The sequence below is a fragment of the Etheostoma spectabile genome, chromosome 22 (genome assembly GCF_008692095.1).
Source record: "Etheostoma spectabile isolate EspeVRDwgs_2016 chromosome 22, UIUC_Espe_1.0, whole genome shotgun sequence".
NCBI lineage: Eukaryota > Metazoa > Chordata > Actinopteri > Perciformes > Percidae > Etheostoma > Etheostoma spectabile.
In genome coordinates this window covers 21,416,622-21,434,414 of record NC_045754.1, presented here as the reverse complement: position 1 = coordinate 21,434,414, position 17,793 = coordinate 21,416,622, and the positions used below count along the sequence as shown (strand labels likewise).

Sequence of the window (17,793 nt, the reverse complement as noted above, 5' to 3'; positions counted from 1 at the left end):
CTATTTAGAAAAACAAAATGGGATTGTGCTGGTCTCAGATCTTGGTACGTGTTCTTAACATTTTCTCATTATTTTCAAATCCGTCTGTCCTCTGAGAGTCGATTCGCATTGCAACAGTCTTTCTCTGATTGATCAAAGCAATGCGGGCCAGAGTGAAAAAATAACATCAAAGTGGAATCAAAGTGTCTCAAAGTGTGAAAAACAAATATCAAACGGAGAGGGAGGAAGTTAAGACACATGGAACATCGAAGTTGATGAAAGGAGAGCTGATGGAGGGAGGGAACGGGGGAGAGTAAAGTAAGGAAGATAGATATAGCTATCTTCAGGAAGAAGTATAAAGAGAAGGGAGAACATGTTGGAAGGGCAGAGAAGAGAAGAAAAGAAAAGAAAAGAAAAGAGAAGAGAAGAGAAAGAGATTCTTGGTTTTCCATTGGTGGGTCTGGGTGTGATTCCACTGGGGTTGGATCATTAGTAGTCACAGGCCTGGTAGAGTATGGAGTTGTAGCACTGCTACACTTAATTTGAGCTCTTTAATAACACACTTTATGAATTCAGTCATGTTTGCAGCCCTCTGCCTGAGACCCAGCGTGAGAGACATCGGTGTATCTCATTTCAGGCCGACAAGATTTCAGATTCAATTAACTCCATTGTGCAACACCACCTCTCCAAACACACACACACACACACACACACACACCACACACACACACACACACACACACACACACCACACACCCCATGCTTCAAGGTCTATCTCGGAGCACTGCATGATCATTCTAAACCTAATTACTTCAGGGCTGTCTGATGGAGGCCCAGTGCTGCCCAATCACATTTACATTGAGTGGAAAAAAGAAGAGGAAGTGCGGCAGGACAGCTAGCCCCCACCCCCACCCCCCTCCAGACACCCATGCCTGAAACGGCCATCTCTCACTGTATGGTGGCTGACGTCGTAGAGCATCCTCTCCTCCCCCTCCTTAATCGTATCACTCAGCCTCTCCCTACGTCTAAATGCTTCGCCCCGCCAGAAATTGACAGTGACATGCAATTCTTTGACACTAGACACAAAGCTGTGCTTGCCTTAACCTGGCGTACCAAAGAGTTTTGTTGTTTTACTGTTTTCGCTCTGCCGTCAATACTGAGTCTGAAGTACTAATCTCAGTGGGGGACTTTCGTCGTTTGGCCCCCGCTGGGCTTCTTTGGTACATGATTGGCAGAGAGTAATGGGATGTCACACTCAGAGCACGTTTTTGTGAAGTAGTTTGGAGTTCACCCCCCAAAAATGACCCTTTTAAAGTCCTGGCATCTTGCACCAGCTAGAAGACGCAGATGTTTTTCCCAGGAAGTTGAAAAAACGGACTCTTTCTCTGTATACTGGCCTCGGTGACATGCTTTTTCTTTTAGCTGTGCAGGCTTTTGAAGATGATATTGAGGTATGACTTTGCACTTGGCAGAGCTGCCAAAAGCTGTGAAAGTTCACTACTGAGTTCTCTCGGAAAAATGTATCTATTACAGGGGTACTCAGTGGCCCCCTTTGCTTTAGCCCCCTCCATAGGGAAGTCAAAGGTCAGGGTCAGCAGCACAAAAATGTCCTTAGAGCTGACAGGAAGTCACATTGTTGCTCATGGGCAGTTTAAAGGAGTGAAACCTTGACCACTTGGAGGCTAAAAAAGTAACTTCCCCAATCACTGACCACCCTGCTGAGCTGATGATTACTCTTCTCCATGCTGTGTTAGATTATTTTCTTTTCATCTAATTATCTTTTGCTCTCTTTCACATATTCTTCCCTTCATTCTTTCGTACAAGCTCCGGTTTGATGCTGTGCCCTGCGCTTGCCTTTACTAGCTCAGCAAAGACATTATCATAAGTGAGGCAGAGCAAAAAAAGAACAATTAACATTTTCTCTCAGATTACATTCAGCAGATGTCAGGGCCCACATGTGGAGGCAGCTAATTGCTGTCTCCAAACTAAAAGCATATGTGAGCACTTCTGTGTGTGGAAAGTGGAGGGGACGAGGGGCAGGTTATACAGAGAAAGTGTGTGTTGATCCATCAGGCACGGCCTTGGTCATGTGTCTATAAAAAGCTAGGCTAATACATGTGTCATGCCGGTGTACTAATGATCAAGCCGGCTTACCCGCCATCAGCTGTTCACACCCACCCGAGCAGAAAGAATTATATCATCCAATGAATCATTTGAAGACACGATGCGGCGCAGGAACACGCTAACTACATACTCTCATGCTACACATTAAGGCATACTCACGCCGGCATCATTCAAACACACACACACACACACACACACACACACACACACACACACACACACACACACACAACACACACACCAAACCCCCAGCATGCTACCACACTGCCAAAGAATAATAAAGATTGAAGGGTAGAAAGCATCCCTCCACTCCAGTTTTCACTGCTTTCCTTTCCACTCCACACCCATCTCTCCGTGTAGCCTGGAGTGGGGCTGCATCTGCAGGAGGAGCAGGCAGGCAAGGTCCCTGGGGTGATGGAGGGTGGGGGGGGTTGATGAGAGGGGCTGCACGGCTGTCACACTGAGCTCCAGTGTTGGGTGATGGCTCGGCGTAAGGCATGCCACTTATCAGATTGGTGGTGAGGGTGGGGAGTTTGGGGGTAAGGGTAAGGGTAAGGGTGTGTGGTGGTGTGTGTGTGTGTGTGGTGTGTGTGTGGGTGGGTGAGAAAGCACCAGGGAGAAAGGGTGAGGGTGATGCCAGAGCCCATTAACACATCTTTTCATCTACAGTCTACACACATAACATGCACTGCACACGCACACACATGCAAATTTAAATGAACCATGTACACACACACACACACACACACACACACACACACACACACACACACACACACAATGTACAAAATCGCCAGAGATCCTCAATCCTCCCTACAGGCAGACAGTATCCCGATGCCGTGACTGCCGCTGTGAAAAGCTCCCTTTTTCTCATTCCCCCTATCCGTTTCCTTTTCATCCGCCTTTACCACTCTCCCTTGGTGCCCCAGTTCACTCCAGTGCACACGCTTCCTCTCTCCTTCCACCCTCACCCAATCCACCCCTGCCCCCACCTCTCTGGCCCCCATTCCCTGTCCTAACCATGCCTTCCATTTTTGCAGCATTCACTCGATTGTCTCCTTTATGCTACTGTACTTTTCTTACAATGTGATGCATTTCTCTCACTCTGGTTGAAAACACATTAATGCACTAATAAAAAAAATATATAAAGGCACACACCTTATAACAATATACAGAAGATGGATGTTCACATACAACAAATACATGTGCAGACACTGTGCAAAAATGTCCATCTTAGAATCTAATTAACCCATTCAAATATGCATTTTCACTTTGTTTAAACAATTGAAAACTCACCTCTCTAATAATTGACCACGGATGGGTATTTTATCTACATGGGCACACACACACATACATTGACATATCAAGAGATGTAGATGGGGCTTGATGGAGGAGGTCAGTCAGTCACAGAGCTAATAAGCAACACCTCATTAGGCATGTTGAAGGGAGTCTTCATTGTCTGCTGGCATGCTAACAGAGCCATGGGCAAAGCTTCCAACATGTAAACAAGCCTGATCAGATCAGAAAGTACTGATCCCATGTTATCCACTAGAAAGGACATAATTAATCACATTCAATTGTTTGGGGAACAATGCGCCGCCCTCCACTCCTTTATATACCATTGGATGCCGACATGGAGACCGTGATACGTGCATGAAGCAGACATCCTTGAAATAACAATGATGTCAAGCTGCCTAAGGCTGGATTTTTATCCTATGCATGGATGCACACTGCTATCCATTCACAAGAATATAAGCTATTCATTGTTGGATGGTACAGTGTAAAGGCAGTCTGGCAGCCTATAGGCAGGGCAGTATGAACCCAGCTCTGCACTGCAGTCTTTGCTTTTGGCTTCAAGCAGTCACCTTTCTTTCCATCGCACACTTGTACACTTTCAGTCATTCTTGCACTCACATTATTTATCTTACTGTCTCCCCCCCCTCTCCTTATATGAGACCATCCTCCTTTCCCCTGCCTCTGTTAATGCACTCCCAATCAGGCTGTCCATTAAGCAGATGTGCACTACAGAGTTCATCAGGCCGTCCAAATGCCTGCATGCAAATGAACTCAAATTACAGTGCACTGCAAACTCCTTGAAATCTTCATAGTGGGAGAACTTACGTGTACAACATGCATGTGTGAGGAATGCAGGAAAAAGCCAGGGCCTGCCTGTCCATTTTATGCAACTGACAACCACACAGACAAGCATTACAAAGGATTAACCAAATCAGTATGCCTTTTGATGTTTAGATGCAATGATGAGACACTAACATTTGAAACTTGGTGATGTAATGTATATCCATGATTCACACACCTGAGAGTGTTGAGATACTGCCAAACCCTTTCTTATGCACATTAAAACTTCTCCATTCTAAAATTACTGTCAAAACTCTTGCTAGAATCGCTAAAAGTGTGACACGCAACAAATCTTTTACTTACTTTCCCTCTCCTCCTCTTTGACCGCTAGGCATTTCACATCACTCCATTTTGTACTTTACAGAAAAAAGTTATTGTATCCAGTGGGACACATTCATTCTCACCTCCGTTTCTTGCCATGTCTAACTTTCTAAACCGGAACAGGGAGAGAAGAGAAAAGAACAGTGTAGATGTGTGGGTGTGAGAGCTGTCACACTTTTAAGATGAAAATAGTTTTGAGGTATCAAGAGTAGAAGTAGCGGAAAGAAGAAAAGAGAAAGCTTGAGCGTCAGAGAGACCTGCTGGTTCCGAAGACTGCCTCCTTGCATTCAGGAGGCACAGGGCCTGGCGTTAACTGCATAAAGCAGGGGGGAGTGTCAGCGAGGCCTGCCGCGTGCCAACTCTTAAGTGGCGGTGGCACTCAAAGATAATGAAGAACGATGATGAGGCCGAGGAGGGCATGCCGAGGGCCCACGTGCGCAGCTAAAAATCATCCAGCAGCGACCTATCAGGCTGAGCATACAGCCACTCAAAAAAAGGTTTGACAACGGCGCTGATTGAATGTCACAGAGTGTCAAACCTGTGGCTCAAATTTTCACTTTCATTTACTAATCCGGCACACTTCTCTGTGTGTACTCCTGTGAACAAGTGTGTGTCTCCACAAATGTGCTCATGCCCTGTGCGCGACAGAATGTCTGCCTCTATGAGTCATGAGGCATTTACACCACAGGATACAAAGAAAGAAAAACTAAACTCACAAGAGTCAAGACAATGGGTGATAAGCAAGTTCCCCGCATTCTTCAATTGTGACCTCGAAATACACTCACCGTCTTTATTGTTCATTACCGAGCCGTGCGCTGCGATACGCTAACTAATCCCATTAAACTAATCCACATGAAAACAACTTACGGCACGATAACGGCCTGCACCGCCTCCACCGTTAATTTATGCCATATTCAAATGTGCATGGAATTGAAATAATTAATGTGATTCACCCATTAATTTCCTTGTGGCAGAGATACTGGATGGATACCCCCGCAGGATGTTGATTTCCATCCACAGTCATAACTTCTACTATTGTCTATGTACACAGTGTATGGTCCAAAGTCACGATCTGGGTGAAGAATTTGAAAATGTCTTTACCAATTTGCCCTACAATGCAGTGAAGTGTTTTTTCTCCAAGCTCTAACTCTATCGCTTTTTGTTAAATAAAATCTTAAGGAGAGCGGAGCTATGCCACCTCTTATGGTCTCTCAAGGAAGTCCGCCTCTGAAATCTTGCAACGGCATGATGAGACAGCCACTGCATTACCAACCAGAGGCAACAATTCCAACCCGCAGTCGATTTTATCATCTTCAAAGGTCTTTTATCCCCAGAATCAAATCAGAGTTCCCACATTAGCACCTGTATGGGCCCTGAACATTGTGAGCTTGGTTGACAAATGCAGAGCGTGTTGGATAGGAGAGGCACAAACAGACACACACACACACACACACACACACACACACACACACACACACACACACACACACACACACACACACACACAGGATTATAAATAAAACATTTTGCCCTTATTAAAAATAATCTGGCTCAAAAGTGCCAGAGGCCCTCGAGGTCGATAACTCCCCCTCCCCTCCATCCACTCCCTCCATCTAACAGGGTTCAAGGAGAGGGGGTCCCTGATTAGCACTGGCAACATCCACAGAATGCATTCTGAGTGATCCAGTGGTGAACATGTTGAGTGGAATTAAATAAAGCAGATAGGGTTTGGCGCTTGGGGCAACACGGGAGAGTTTTAGCTGAGCTCCATCTTATTCCTACCTGAACATCTCGCCCAGGCCCTTCAGCACGCCTTTCTTGGCTTTGTTCTTGTCCTTGTCTTTCTCCTTCTCTTTATCCCTTTCAGGTTTCTTCTTTTCCTTCCCCCCAACCTTGTCCCGATCTTTCTGCCTGTCATCTTTGGAGAGGTTGCCGTTCAGCCCGGGTCCCACAATGAGGTCGCCGCTGGTGGACATCGACTCGCGACCTGATCTGGAACTTCCCTCCGTGTCCTCGTCCACTGAAGTGAGGCGATAAGGGGGAAGGAGAGGGCGGTAAATATAGATATTGAGAGGAAGAGAGAGCAGCACACTCACACAAACACAGGGATATAAAAACAATTAAAGGAAGACAATGAAGGCAGACACTAAACTTTAAACTTGACTCCCTGTGGATCACAAAAGCTGTTTTTGAAATTAGCACACAACAACCACCACCTTTTTTAATCAGTAACAAAGCATCTCTTCTTTTATCAGATGAACCATTAAAATAAAAGCTGTGTCCCACAAGGTACGGCAGCTTTGAACAAAACACACTGAATTCATGTGCCTCATCACGGCAGAATATATTGACATTGTACACCCGTTGAGAATAGTATTAAATTGAACATATTTTCACTTAGCTGACAATCCAACAACATTTCAGATGTGTGCATTTCAACAGCTCACAAGATAGCAGTATTGTTTCCCTTTTCTGTTGCATTTCATATAAGAAATGATGTGACAAAAAAGTGGAAGCTGTAATGATAGTCATATGAATCTAGTTACTTAATTTGCATCTCAACTAATTTCAACCCAGACATCAAATTGAAACCAAACTCCTTAGGTGATGTAGGGTTGATTAAACTCAAAGTTTCCATCACATCTAATCAGAACTGATGTGCAAAATGTAATTAATCTGTCAGTAATTATACATTTGAATAATCTTGAAAATGGCTCCCAGGGATCTTAATTGCAAATGTGGTGCACTTTGCAGTCGCCATAGCTCCTGTCAATGCTGTATCTCTGGCTGTGAAGCGTGAGGTAGATGTCCTTCAGATTACATCTTACTACAGTCTTGCTTGTCGTCGTCTAAGTTCTGCCTTTGATGGACGAAAATGATAGGAAAGCGCTTATCGTGATGAAAGACGAGGGAGGGACCATTATAGATTTTAGGTATACGGGATGAGACAGGCTATAGGTGGTTGGAGCCGCTGGATTCACATATCAAGGAACAGTGGGGTTTGTTTTCTCTATCAGCTATTTCTTTTAGCTTCCATCTCGGAGGAAATGACTGAAATGGAATCACAACATTCGACAGGAATAAAGAGCAACCCAGCAGCTTAGACCCTCTCAATTATGCAATTCATCGCAGCTCGCAGCCCCTTCCTTCCCTTTCTCCACCTCCACAAATTTGCAAGCAGGTTCAGGATATCAGTTTTATCACTCAATCTGCTGCCTGCTTATCATTCACTTAAGACCAATGGCAGCAAATAGCAGCTGTGAGCTGTATCTGGCTATTTAAATTACTGAGATTAGCAGTGCTAATGTTGCTAAAGTTTAATGAGGCCAAGCTGCAGACAACGCACTAAACATTGTAATCCAGACCGTCCCAGAGGGCAACGGCCATGTGTGATTGTAAGTGTGCACGCATGGCATGTGTGTGTAGAGCTGGGTGAGAAAATCAATCACTATTTTTTTTACCAAATCATTGATGTTGATATTGCAGCCATATTTTAGGGTTGACTATTGGTGCTTACACAAAACATTTACCCAATGAGCAATGATAACTTATCATCAGTAATGTGGATACAATGACTAAGTAGGTAAAAGAATAAAAAAATAAAAATAAAACAGCTAGTAAGCCTGGTAAGTTCAGAAAAGAACATTGCTTTACTGTAATTCAGCTTTTACGAACAGGAAAAGACAACAATTGTGTCATATCATGATATTAAAGTTTAAACATCCCATGACATGGTGCTCTTTGGATGTTTTTATATAGACCTTAGTGGTCCCCCAATACTGTATCTGAAGTCTCTTTTATATAGACCTTAGTGGTCCCCTAATACTGTATCTGAAGTCTCTTTTATATAGACCTTAGTGGTCCCCTAATACTGTATCTGAAGTCTCTTTTATATAGACCTTAGTGGTCCCCTAATACTGTATCTGAAGTCTCTTTTATACAGACCTTAGTGGTCCCCTAATACTGTATCTGAAGTCTTTTTTATATAGACCTTAGTGGTCCCCTAATACTGTATCTGAAGTCTCTTTTATATAGACCTTTGTGGTCCCTAATACTGTATCTGAAGTCTCTTTTATATAGACCTTTGTGGTCCCTAATACTGTATCTGAAGTCTCTTTCCCAAAATTTAGCCTTGATGCAGAATTCCAGCCACTAGAGCCAGTCCCACAATGAGCTTTCCTTACTATGTGCCATTTCCATCCTCATCCTCCTCGATCTCAGTGCGGCCTTTGATACCATTTCTCACTCCATTCTCCTCAATAGACTTTCTTCCCTCGGCATCTCTCACACCCCTCTTGACTGGTTCCGCTCATATCTCTCCGACCGCACTCAGTTTATTCAACTCAAATCTTTCACATCCCACCCTTCCCTGTTACTACTGGCGTCCCTCAAGGTTCAGTTCTTGGCCCCCTCCTTTTCATCACCTACCTACTTCCCCTTGGCAATATCTTCCGCAAATTCAACATTCATTTTCATTGTTACGCAGACGACACCAGCTCTACTTATCCAGCAAACCCACCTCCTCGCTCCCCCCTTGTCCCTTACTAACTGCTTACTTGAAATAAAAGACTGGTTCACCTCAAACTTCCTTAAACTAAACAGTGATAAAACCGAACTCCTCCTCGTAGCCACCAAGTCCACCCTATCCAAAATCAATAGTTTCTCTCTACCAATCGACAACTCCTTGGTCTCCCCTTCCCCTCAGGTCAAGAGTCTGGGCGTCATCCTCGATTCCTCCCTCTCCTTTCAGTCACACATAAATAATATCTGCCGGTCTGCATACTTCCACCTACGCAACATAAACCGCCTCCGTCCTTCCCTTACCCCTCACACTGCCTCCATCCTTATCCACAGCCTCGTCACCTCCCGCCTTGACTACTGGAACTCTCTCCTTTTTGGCCTTCCTCAAAAATCCCTCCATAAACTTCAACTTCTTCAGAACTCAGCAGCTCGTGTCATCACCAGAACCCCCTCATTTCATCATATAACCCCGGTTCTTCAGCAGCTCCATTGGCTCCCGGTTCAATTCAGAATACAATTTAAAATCCTTCTCCATACTTTCAAAGCCATCCATAACCTTGCCCCTCCATATCTATCAGAACTCATACACATTGCCGTCCCCTCCCGCTCCCTCAGATCTTCCTCCTCTATCCACCTCACTGTCCCCCATGCTCGACTCATCACCGTGGGGACCAGAGCCTTCAGCCGCTCTGCTCCCCAGCTCTGGAACTCACTCCCACCCGACCTCCGCAACATCGACTCTCTCCCTCTGTTCAAAACTAGACTAAAAACCCATCTGTTCCAGCTCGCTTATCTGTAAATACACTGTTCCTGTTTTGTTTTGTTTGTTTTGTTTTTTGTTTTATTTGTTTTGTTATTACTACTTACACTTTTATGTTCCCTGTATCTGTCTTTTATTCTCTGTAAAGCGTCCTTGAGTGTTAGAAAGGCGCTGTTAAATAAAATGTATTATTATTATTATTTCTGAGTCGTTAGCTTTTGAGGAGGAGATGGGGTGGGGCAAGGTGGAGGCTGGGGGTGTGGCCTTTACCAACTGCCACTTTGCTCTTTTGAAAGCCATGATGTCTCTCTTTCATGATTGGGCCAAATTCTCTGGGCGGGCAAAGCAGAGAAAGGGGAGGTAACCTTCCAGATCGGACCATGTGAGCTTTAATTTTCTCAAAGGCAGAGCAGGATACCCAGGGCTTGGTTTACACCTATCACCATTTCTAGCCACTAGGGGACCAGAGGCAGGCTGGGGAAACTCATATTCATGTTAAAAAATCTCATAAAGTGAAATTTTCATGCCATGGGACCTTTAAGACGATATCTAATCTCATATATCAATAAAAAATGTAATAAATGATAATCTATAAAATATTGATATACTGCCAAGTCCTATGTGTTTACGTTTGTTTAAATGAAGGAATACAAAGGCCTCATATTGACTTATAGAGGAGTTCAAACAAAAAGGTATACGTAATTTAAATGCAATTTTGTCATCTTCCATTTAATTTTAGTCTTTCAAATAAAGCAAGACAGGAAACTTAGCTATCTCCGATCCAAAAACAGACAAAAGACATCAAAAGGTGAGGCCGTCCATGGCAATTTCATGGAACAGTGTCAGGACACTGAAAGATAATTTGCAGAGACAGACAACCACAGGAAACATGATGCCACTTTAGCAAAACTCTACCATTAAACTTTCCTGATTTAATAATCAAGGACTTTTAAGCTGGCCTGTCAGTGAAGGTTATGACAGACAAGTAAAATGGCCAGTCTTATTCAACACATAAAAGAAAGGATTTTTGCTCAGCAGAGCAGATTTTTCTTTTTCCTTTTTTATTTCCGCAAACGTTGCAACACAAAGTAGCACAAGGGAAAGTGCATTTTGCCCAGCAGGATATCTTGTGGGGACACATTTTCTTTAGGTGATGCGGCATTCTTATTTTATGTAAATAAAAGTCTGGGAGCAGAGGAAGCAGCAGCTTATCTGTCAACTTTGACTATTAACCTCAGTGACGAGCACGGACTGGCTGCTTTTATCTAAATTGAAAAACAGAGTTATTTGAATATCATGGGGGGAGAATGCAATATACCACGGCAGGGGAAATCGGTTGCTTTCCCCCATTTTTCTTCGCTGAGATAAGACTGTATTTAGTGGCTTGCCGACAGAGCTTATGAGAACAAAGCGTTTCAGGCAAATAATTCCCTCTTTTTCAAATGTCCCGCAGCTCTTTTAATGGAATCTTTTAATGGTGAATGGAAATTTATATCTGGTGATTACTCTTGTGGTGTTGCAGTGTTATTACCTGTCACAAAAACGTAAGACGGCTGTCTCTCTGTCCTGAACTCATGTCTTTTTGTCATCAAACACCAAGTAGGGATGGATATATTCACTCAAACGGAAGGTGGCATGTCTTTCCTTTCTAATGTTGTCTTCATAGTTTAGAACAAAGTGAGGTTATTCTGGTTTTCTATCCCAGTCATGTCCGCAGGAACAAATGTGAGGAATCCTGGCAAAGTTGTACAGTGGTATGTGCCAAAACTAACTGGCAGCAGAGACATGCATTTTATTCATAATCATTTTAAATGAAATTTTGTGATATTAAGCTATTGCATGTAAAATGGTTGCAATGCTAGTCTGATATATGGCTGTAAACAGCAGAATATTTCCTCATGTGCACTCTGTTTAAAAACATGGCAATGCACTTAAAGAGTATGTAAGCTCCTGGGAAAACATGCTGCCACAGTCTCTGACAATTCCACTCAACATGAACTATGTGAATATTAATGAGAGTGTAACCTAGACGCTTATTGCAGAGGTGCTTTATGACACACACATTTCTTCAGCAAAAGGGGATCCCTAACCTAGTTAACATGGGAGTGAATCCTGCCATCCTGAAAAAGCTCTGGGAAGCATTATTGAGTTGGCCTGCATTTCACTGACTGAATTTTTTTGCCATGATCCACTATCGCTGCTATTATACAGTTTATAATAACACACATTATTTTGGAAAACTATGAAAAACAAAAACCCTGCATGAATCCCTTGTGTCTGAACACTCACATGTCTCCATGATGTTCTCCTCTTCTGCTGTTGTGACACCAGGTTTCTCGTATGATTTGTCAATTGCAGCTCGGAAGCTCTCGTTGCAGCCGCGGCCCCTAGCGATCCGCGAGCGCGGCCTGTTAACATTGATCTGACTGTTCATCGACACCTCGGCAACAGCCGTCTGGAGGCTTTCAAGGGAGCTGGACTTTTTCAGTCCCAGCGAGGGTCCAACCTCTGACGAACCTATGGAAAGAGGAAATAGCGTCATTGAGGCCAGCCGACTAACAGCATGTGACTCTAACTCATCCACAAAGGCGACCTAAAACCATTATCTCTGAGCTCATTGTGTGTCAATGAATCATTCACGTGTTGCTAGTTTCATATGGGATGATGGTATGTGGCATACTTGGCAAGCTGAGAGAAGGTGCGAGTCTGGCAATTAACATGAAAAACAAATGATGCCGTTGGCTGGCCAATGAAGTGTGTGAAATGAGAACAGAGTATTATATCTTTACTGAGACATTTTCCTGTTGAGTATTATAATTCAACCTTTGTTCTTGTGCCTTCACAGTTAAATTACATGGCTGAAAGATAATACATATAAATGGGCCAATATCAAAGATAGCAATGCACAACAGCACCAGAGCGATCAGAGTGTTAAAGTAAACTATTGTAAGTTCCCCAAATGTTTAACCTAAAACCATTCCGTAGGTGGCCCTCTCACTGCTCTCTCTCTTAGTTTCTCTGAGAGGCTGAGTAAAAGAGAAGGTGATGGCATTTAGACTAAGCAAATCCAAGTCCATTCATTTCCAACACCATCCTCTTGTATGCACTAGTCTAAACAACATCTCACAGCTGCAGTCTTTTGTAGTTTTTGCAGATGTTAGATAGCAGGTAACAGCACATCATGAAGGCAGAGCAAGGCTCTTTTACCGGCCTTATGTTGATTAGCCTGATGGGAGAAAACCACCAAAACATGAGTTGCCACAGACCGCCTGTGGAACAAAGCTAGAACACATGGAAACCAATAGATAGCATGAAAATTTCACATTTTAACATTAATATGTGTTCCCCCAGCCTGCCTCCTCAAAAGCTACAGACTCAGAAATGGCACATCCTAAGGAAAGCTCATAGTGGGACTGGCTCTAGTGGCTGGAATTCTGCACCAATGCTGAATTTTGGGAAAGAGACTTCAGATACAGTATTAGGGGACCACTAAGGTCTATATAAAAGAGACTTCAGATACAGTATTAGGGGACCACTAAGGTCTATATAAAAGAGACTTCAGATCCAGTATTAGGGGACCACAAAGGTCTATATAAAAGAGACTTCAGATACAGTATTAGGGGACCACTAAGGTCTATAAAAAGAGACTTCAGATACAGTATTAGGGGACCACTAAGGTCTATATAGAAGAGACTTCAGATACAGTATTAGGGGACCACAAAGGTCTATATAAAAAAAACGTCAGATCCAGTATTAGGGGACCACTAAGGTCTATAAAAAGAGACTTCAGATCCAGTATTAGGGGACCACTAAGGTCTATAAAAAAGAGACTTCAGATCCAGTATTAGGGGACCACTAAGGTCTATATGAAAGCAACCAAAGAGCACCATCTCATGGGACCTTTAACATATTTACTGCACATAGCAGCACAATACACACTTTAGAATGAGCAAGACAGAAAATGTCTTCATAACACAGGACCAGTGACATACACCTTACTGAATAATTATACAAAGTAAATACAATTAACATTTATATTGTACATATCACAAATCTAGGGTTCTTATGGCTTGAGATATAATTGCAAAGTAGCTAATTGGAGTAGCGCATACAGTAAATATCCTATTTGTAAACAAAGTATCACCTTAAAAGGACTCACATGATACTGATGGGTAAGCTGATAGACCACCTGTGTGGAAAGCAAAGTGAATGTTGAACAGTCAACACTGTTACCAGGCCCCGGACAGCTGTAATTATTTTTCCAATGCTTGCCAGGGGTTTGTTTAGGGCATGTAAGTGGAGCGCGACTCAGGTATTGGTATTTCATTTTGTCAGGGAGCGTCCGTCAGTTCCCCGGAGCTCTTACCTTACCCGCCAGTTGGTAAACAAGCAGCCTGGTTGATTTTCTGTCCCCTTTATTCTGCCTCCATTTAGCGTGCAGTAGGTTGCTGTCACATGTAACAAGTTGGATTTCTGAATATGTGCAAGTGAAGCCTTGTTAAATGTAAACGTCTGTGGAGGAAACTATCAGTAATAATGGATACACTGTTGATTCAATTACTTTAGCAGACTCACTGACTCTCTGAGGGCATGGCACATGTCGATGGAGTCTGGACAGAACAGCATTGTATCGTTATGTCTCCCGGGAGACCATATAGACCCTCCACATGTAGTGTGAGTGTGCTGCCGTTTCCTCTGTGACTTCATGTGGTGTAAATAAACGTCTCCTACAAGCTCTTTCTGTTGGTTTTTATCACAAATGTTGCTATAAGGTCTTGTCTTTACGCCCACTGAGTAGAACACACACATGCAGACACTGGCTGTATGTTGGAATGCTTGTGCCCCATGCAGGGACTTCTCAAAAGGCACAAATTCGTAACATACACATAATTCAATGTAAGCTACCATCAACAAGATCCTTGACATGTTTAAAGTGGCCTAAATGAGGCATGACCCACTGCTGCTGGGTGATCACAGCGGATCTTTAGCTGGACGGTTGCATGGCCAAACACAGATCAGGCAAAGAAAACAAACCACCATCATAAAAAGAAAACAATTTGTGACCGTTGCTTGGAGTAGGCCTACCCCCTCTGAAATACATTTGTTTAAATGAATGAGAGACCAACACATTCTCCCACCCAACTTGTCACATCAGCCGCTTGGGCAGCACCCCTCGGAGTTGTTGGCGTCATTTTTCATCGTGCAGGGTACAGTTAGGTTTAGGCAACATAACTACTTCTTTAGGTTTGGGATAAGATTATGGTTTGGATTCAAATAAGTAAGTTTGTTACGTAACTTGCATATGTAACTTTAGTGAAGTATGTTATGTACGTAACCTAACTTGCGTAGGTTAAGCACATAACGTAAAATAAGTCAGGGTTGACTTATGGTTACAAATGGGACACCAACAGTGTTCTCCTGGGTCAAAGTCCTTTGTATGGTTGACACATCCATCCACCCCGACCTCCTTCTTTCGTGGACAACTTTTATTATTATCGTCTGCAGCTGACTTTGTCGCCCTTTATACAACGTCATCTCACAAGGTTGAGCAGTTGAAGGCTAGGTGGGTCTTATACAAACGCTAAGGGGTGCCTTTTGCTTGTATATCCTCAGATCAGCCAAATTTGATGAGTTGGGACTAAGAATGGGTTGGAGAAAAGGAGGCAGGAGGAGAAGAAGTGTGAATAAACAAAGGTTGCAAAAACAGGGTATGGATAAGTGAAGAGATTACGAAAGAAGTGAGTAAAATAACAACACTGTGCAGAATTGCATATAGGGAAAGCTGATACTGTTATCATTTTCCCAGTGGCAGCTTGTCTCTGGTGCTGGCTGAACCCCTTTGCTATTCTCTTCTTGATCCCTTAACCAAGCAAGCCTGCAGCAGCTCATTGGTGATTAGCCAGCTATCTGAGTCACACAGTTCAAACACACACCATCTAGACAGCTACTTGCAGAGGACAGAGCAGAGATGGATTTCTTATTTCAATCATCTTGTCATTTTAAGGAAAATTAAAGTTTACATGCTACTTTTGGGGTGACTTTTAGGGTCACAATGACATTCCTTTCTGCTGCATTTGCTACCAATGCACCCTAACGGATAGTATGAGTTCATCTCTATCATCCGTGGCTGCTATAGATCTGGTGTCAAAAAACTCAAATAGGCTAAAAGGTCAGCAGTTACCCTGTGGTGTTGGGTTTCCAGACTGGTAAACGTATTGTTATGTATGTAACACACCATTTTCCCTTGCTTTTCGTCAATGTTAATAAAAATATCCAATCCCAAGAGAGCCTGGACTCAATCCTAAAAGCCATTCAAAATAAATGAACACCAATCCTATAATGCTGCTACCCATTTAGTGGGACGAGCTCATATGTGCGCCTTCAGGCTGCGTTGGACAGTAAAATGAAACTTTACTGTACGCTACAAACGTCTAGGGGGTTAAAAGCTCTCTGGTTGCAGAAAGAGAAGATTCATTTTACTGCCTAGTTCCCCAGAAGAGGTGGGCCATTTCTGATTACTATGACAAATTGTAATGCCAAGAAAGCATGGACAGCCTTACAAGACCGAGCAAATGTAAGTAAAAATCATGTAATTCATTTGCTCAAAGGGAGTAATCACATCATGCGAAGGACAAGAGAGGACAGTAAAGAAAAATAACATAATAAGGAAACATAGACACAGTGTAGCAGGAAAATTCCATAATTTTCATACTTTGTGGATAAAACTCAATCAACTCTGTGCAAATGCCATGTAAATTTGAGTTGTTTTTTTTAAAGCTTATGTATAAACCCTGCCAAGAGCGGACACACAGAAGCCAGGGTACATGTTTGACACAATGGGACTGCAAGTTAGACCGCCACACTGAAAAAAAAGAACTGCCTACTCTTGGATTTATGTAAATGTCTTGGATCATTTAACACAATTACTCATGTTTTAAAGTTAAACGAAACTCTATAGTGTAAAAACTACATAATATGCAAAGGGGGTACGTGAATTTGTTCAGATCATTTTTGGCATGAAGTGAGTCAATAAAAAGCGATGTAATTCTCGTAAACCCCGCACGTGATCTCGTCTGGTGCGCTTTACATTGTTGCCAGAAGAAGCAGGTAACGGTCACAGGGCTCGTCGTCCTGTACCACGCCACATTCGGTGGGGTAAGTATATGGATTTTCTAATTAATACTGTTTGATAAAGCTCAGCCAAATGTAGTTTAAGGGCCCTGAGATTTACTACGTAACTTTAAATAGGCACCGTGAGTTTCTTTGCTCGCGCTATTTTATCACCATGTTATTGAATTACTAGCTAGTTTTTTGCGCGGGAGCCGTTCTCACATTTAACTTTGCGGTGTTCATTAGTCTGTTTCTGTTAGTATGGTTTGCCAACTGACTGTTCATTACATTGTGTGTAAATTGCAACCGTGACCGTAGTGTTAGTAGATTTCCCGTCGAGCAGCCTTAGCTAACGTTATCAGCGCCGTTAAGTTAGCGACGCACACACACACACACCGTGCTGGGACCATGAGCAGACGGAGAGGAAATTCAAAAAAACATTAACGGTCTGCTCTGTGAAAAGCAGCGGTAGGAGCCTAATACCACGTAGTGGGGGCCTGCCACTACTTGACGTAGCCTACACACTCTTTTTGGGACACAAGCTGCTGGCTTTGCACGGTCAGCCCAGTGTTTGAACATGGAACAGGGTTAGTCCTCTGTTCACATTAGAGAAGGCAATAATCCATTCATTATTTGATATTTTACAATGTTGTATGCAGTGTACCTAAAAAAGTTGCCATGAGTGTACACCTAATGTATGTTCTTGAAATATAGTTTTTGTAATGACTAGAATATTTTTTCCTGTTTTGCTGCGATTGACAGCAAACTCAACTCGGGCATTTCACCTGGGTCAGTTGGATGGATCGTGGGCTCAAGTTTTTGGGTGAGACCAGACGATGTAT

At 43.1% G+C, this 17,793-nt stretch overlaps 1 protein-coding gene across 1 annotated transcript in view; it reads right to left on the bottom strand.

The window, feature by feature from the left end:
- The window catches only part of LOC116672026 (partitioning defective 3 homolog), a 398,621-nt gene that overhangs the window by 107,816 nt on the left and 273,012 nt on the right, over nt 1-17,793 (bottom strand). Inside the window, 2 exon segments of the mRNA XM_032503572.1 lie at nt 6,343-6,580; nt 12,131-12,358. Of these exon segments, the coding sequence (XP_032359463.1) occupies nt 6,343-6,580; nt 12,131-12,358 (466 nt within the window).